Source organism: Lepisma saccharinum, chromosome 18 (assembly GCF_977018435.1).
Source record: "Lepisma saccharinum chromosome 18, izLepSacc3.1, whole genome shotgun sequence".
Classification (NCBI taxonomy): domain Eukaryota; kingdom Metazoa; phylum Arthropoda; class Insecta; order Zygentoma; family Lepismatidae; genus Lepisma; species Lepisma saccharinum.
The window spans coordinates 44,614,588-44,619,563 of NC_139246.1; the positions used below are offsets into that span (position 1 = coordinate 44,614,588).

The following is a 4,976-nucleotide window of genomic DNA, read 5'->3' on the forward strand; positions in this document are numbered from 1 at the left end:
TGCAAAACCTAATACTGCAAGATCGTCATGTGACATACTGTGAGATTGAGGCAACCATAGGCATTAGTTCCACCAGCATATATAAAATATTACATGATCATTTAGCTGTGAGAAAGGTATGTTCTCGTTGGATCCCACACAATTTGACAAAAACTCAAAAAGACGCTCGCTTCAATTTGTGCAAACAAATGCTCAATAAATACAATCGTGGTGCTTCAAAAGACGTATATAAGATTGTAACAGGTGACGAATCATGGAAAGTAAACAGCAGTCGATTGTATGGGTGTTTCAAGATGAACCCAATCCAACAAAAGTTGTTCGCGCTCGAAGCACATCGAAACAAATGGTCGCCTGTTTTTTCGGGAAAACTGGTCATGTGGCAACTGTGCCTTTAGAGGAACGTAGAACGGTCAACTCTGAATGGTACACAACAATTTGTTTGCCAGAGGTCTTCGGTCAAATACGCAAAACAAACAAACGCCGTCGGATCATTCTTCATCAAGACAATGCCAGCTGTCACACATCTCGTCTAACAACCGACTTTATGAACAGTCAAAAAATCGAATTGATGGGTCATCCGCACCCAATGACTTCTTCTTGTTCCGGAATGTCAAGAATAAATTGCGTGGACAACGATGTTCGTCGGCGGAAGACGGCGTTGATGCGTTCAAAAACCATATTATGGAGGTGTCTCAAGAAGATTGGAAAAACTGCTTTGACAAATGGTTCGAACGAATGAAAAAGTGTATTGACCATAAAGGAGAATACTTCGAAAAACAATAAAGCAGTTTTCAATGCCAAATTCCTGTTTTTTCAGTGTTAGGCTCAAAATATAAATAGTGACCCTCGTAATTTGATAATTCACAGAAATTAAAATAAACTTATTAAGTGGTGTTTCGCCTGTCCCACGCGTGATATAAAATTGTTCACTTGTAGCTAAATATATGGGGAAGTATTTTAAGGATAGCTATGTTTAATCAACAGTGTTAAATTTCATATTTCATTGCACAGAAACGGTAAGAATAATGTTGCTTAACTATCAGTAGAATAGTTACTTTAATGTCAAAAATATAGTCAGTGTGTCAATGGAATGTTCCCAAGACATTTTCTGATCGGTTTACAAGTTAAGAAAATGCATAATATAATACCACAATTTTGGAAACTTGTTTTTAAGTGATATATGGCATGCAATCAGTTTACAAGGAAATATTCTTATTGACAGGTAAGGTTGGAGAGTAATTCTTGCCTTATAGCAACAGTAGAAAATGTTATTGCATGTTCGTCTATAGAATAAGGAAGTGATTGTTGTCGGGTGTAAAGTACTCGTCCTTTATTGCGATTATGGAAACGAAGGTCGGTCGTTATGGCAACTGTGATGTAGCAAATGTCGAAACACACTCAAAGGCAAGAGGAGGTTCGGGAACACCATAAAACTGCGATGAAGTCGGTCAATGTTATCTGGCAAGGAAGAGTAGATTAATTTCTCTCAGGTTGGTTGCATGACGTTTCAATTTATTTTGGATGAAATTCCCAGGTTAGTACTTTTCTTCCTGATCTTTTCTTTTTCTTTCTTTATCTCCATCTATTTCTCTATATCACTCTCCCTTTCTTCTCTCTACTAAATTTTTACTCTCTCTCTCTCTCTCTCTCTCTCTCACACACACACACACACACACAAACTCTTTTTCTCTGTTCTTTTCACTCTCCCTTTTTCCTTTTCTATCCCTCTTTCTCTCTCTTTGCATTCCTCCCTCTCTGTTTACTTCTCTCTTCTCTCTTTGTTTATCTATTTCTCTCTCGGTCCAGGAACTTATTTTCATTGAATCACGTTGTGTGCCAAGGCCAGATTGTCTGAATTACATGGTGCGGCCAAGTAAAAAAAAAATAATGTGAAAATGGATCAAGTTGGTGTCATTAGATCTGTGAAGCATAAGAAATTTCAAAACAATCCAAAAAACTGTTGAAAATTCAATTTAAATTTGAGACCCAATTTTGGGTATCGTGGCCTGGAGAATTTTGATCAGAGGGCCATGAGACACATTTCGGTGTCTCACTTCTTTTTGGTAAATGACCTTCTTTCTTCAAATAACGAACTTCAATCACTTGAACTATCAAGCTCGTCCAGCGTTGGACGCATATTTTCTGTTTCTTGGTCATACTTCGTCAACAGAACATACAACAGAAGTGCTTCTTCCATAAAATGTTGCACGAAATGCAATCTACACGTTCAATCACACTGAATATAGTCTTAATTTCTTCTTCTTCCTTTATTTTCTCCTTCTTTGTTTAATTCTTGCCTGAAATACAGCAAATGTCAAACAACGATGCATTAAAAAATGCATCGATTGTTGTAAAATCAACAAAATAAAGTCATCATAAATAATTACAGAACACTAGGTTTATTACTACAATGTTACGGCCATTTGTACGCCATTGTTGTAATGGCCTGTTGTTATCTAGGACCAGGCTACGAGTATAGTGTAACATTCTGGAGCCAAAACAATATCTTTGATCATGTTAGCAAATGACAAGTGAAACCCATATAGGGGTATCGCGGCCTGAAGCAATTGCTGAGCTGAGACACACAAGTGGGTATCACGGCTTCATGAATGACGATACTTGAGACCCACTTTTGGGTCTCATGGCAGTCAACGTGTTCGATTAAGGAACATTTCTTCCGGGTGAATTTAAATGCGGTACAGGAAACTTTCCGGATATGTTTAAATAAGGTCCATGTTCCGTATTGAAATGAAAAAATTACGCAACTTGTATGTACCAAATTTAAATTGTGCGATAAAAATAGGTTCCGATCCTTTTACGGAACCCAAGAGAACCCATCAGAATATATGGGTTTCCTGCATTTTTCACAATCCCAGGGTTGGTGGGATTAAAGGCCAAGGAATTGTAAATAAATTCAATTCCGGTCCGGAAGAGAAGATCAGCAAGTGTAAATGGGTTCCAGGCCGCGAAGATCCTTTTTATGTTTAAAGTTATTTCAATTCGGTCCAGGAACCTTTTTTTCCGGATGAATTTAAAGACGGTCCAGGAACCTTTTTCAATCACACAAAACGCAACTTGTACCTAATTTAAATTACGCGGGGAAATAAATGTTCCGGTCTGCAGCGGAATTCAATGTAACCCACTAGAATTTATGGATTCGTGGACCATTATCAACCCTGCCATGAACTTTGATATATACAAGTACAAGGAAACGCATCTTCTTCTCGTTTATTCCTGTTACTGGAAACAAATAAACAGTGAAGCCAACTGCAAAAATATAATGTATTCTGTCTTTCAGCTACGAAACGGCGAACGGCATACGAGCAGAGGAGTCTGGATACCTGAAGAATCTAGGCGACCCGGAGATAGAAGCGCAAGTCGCAGAAGGGTCGTTCTCCTACACGGCGCCTGACGGAAGCCTCATAGCTCTCACGTACATCGCAGACGACCAGGGATTCCAACCACAAGGGGAGCATCTCCCCACACCCCCTACCATCCCTCCGCTCATACAGAAGGCGCTGGATTACCTTGCGTCCTTACCCAAAACGGAGGAACCTTTCATTAAAGGATTCTAAAGGCAGATCTCAATACAATCAGTACTGAGACGGAACTCCGTTTGCTTCATACCAAAATGAATCCAGTGATTTACCAGACTTTGCTACCTTTTAGTAGCTTAAGGGCTTGATTAAGATTTAATTAACTTGTTCAAACTGCTTTGCTTTTAAGCGTTTATGTACTCTTAGTGACTTCGACTATTTATTTATAGACAATAAATACATTATATGCAATTCTGAAACATATGTCGTATTCACAATTATTTATAACGTATTTTATTATTAATCTTTCATGGACAAATAATTAATATAAATCAGAGTAGCAATGTTACAATAAACACTTCACTACGCTAGTTGTCCCATGTTCCAATCCTCTTGAAAATATACGAATAAAAGTAAGTGATATAAAACAAGAAAATGTAAAAGCTACACATGTAATTTAGTTTCAAAAAGTAATTGGTGTACAAAGCTGTGCATGGAAATTCAATTTTTTATATATTTTTTTTAAAGTAGTACGTGTGCCTACTACGCAGGAAACTCGGGTTCAATTCTCGAAACGGGTAAGCCACTAAATTTCGACCACAGTATCTGCCGTAAAGTTATATCTTTATACCAGACATTTTCATACCACTTCAAGAACTGGTTTGTCTTGAACGAAATTAGTTCACGTATTTCAATATGATTTAATTCTTGTTATATAGCGTCGCTTTTCTGCCACTTTGGACAAATCACGACCATGAGATCGAGTGATGAAAAGGTGAAATTAATGCAGAAGTACTCACAAGTAACACCCATATCCAGGCCGGGATTCGAACCTTTCTGAACCTCAACCAGCTTTATTAAAATTTGTTTGGCGCCAATTAATCGCCGTCGAAGCCTCTTTACCTCTATTTGGCAGTCGATATTTATGGTAGAGTAGAATGACTGTTTTGAACGATTCTTTGTGAATTTCGGATTGGTGTAGGTGAGTCTATGTGAACAGCAACACTCAACATAAGTTGAACATACAACTTATAAAATACACGAAGTTATTACATCACTTCAATGTTATAACGAATGCTTCTCAAATGAAATGGTGAATACTAACAAAAACCTTTAGCAAATTCAGACATTCAATTGCACTCTAATAGGTTATCCGGTTGGAGCTTCATGCAGCAGCAGTGAACTTAATGCATAAGCCTATCGAGACATTTCTGGGGGGGGGAGGACAGATTCACTATTGAAAGATATCATCCCTTTTCGTTGGTCCCAGGCTTCATACCTGTTCACTAAAACAGGTATACTGTTCAGAACCTGTTCAGCCATTTCGTGAAACATGATGTATACACCAAGAACAACGAGCAAATACTAAATATCCCACTATAATTTTGTTCTTAGTTCTTTCTTGAAGTACAATCAAACAATTGAACTAGCTTCACGCGA

The 4,976-nt window shown here is 37.9% G+C and overlaps 1 protein-coding gene across 1 annotated transcript; it reads left to right on the forward strand.

Moving 5' to 3' along the window:
• Positions 1-1,411: 1,411 nt before the first annotated feature.
• LOC146002039 (endocuticle structural glycoprotein SgAbd-8-like) lies at positions 1,412-3,762 on the forward strand. The gene is made up of 2 exons (XM_083139752.1): positions 1,412-1,534; positions 3,299-3,762. The coding sequence occupies exons 1-2, from the start codon at positions 1,500-1,502 to the stop codon at positions 3,573-3,575; spliced, it is 312 nt and encodes a 103-aa protein (XP_082995878.1). The 5' UTR covers positions 1,412-1,499; the 3' UTR covers positions 3,576-3,762.
• The last annotated feature ends 1,214 nt before the right edge of the window (positions 3,763-4,976 follow it).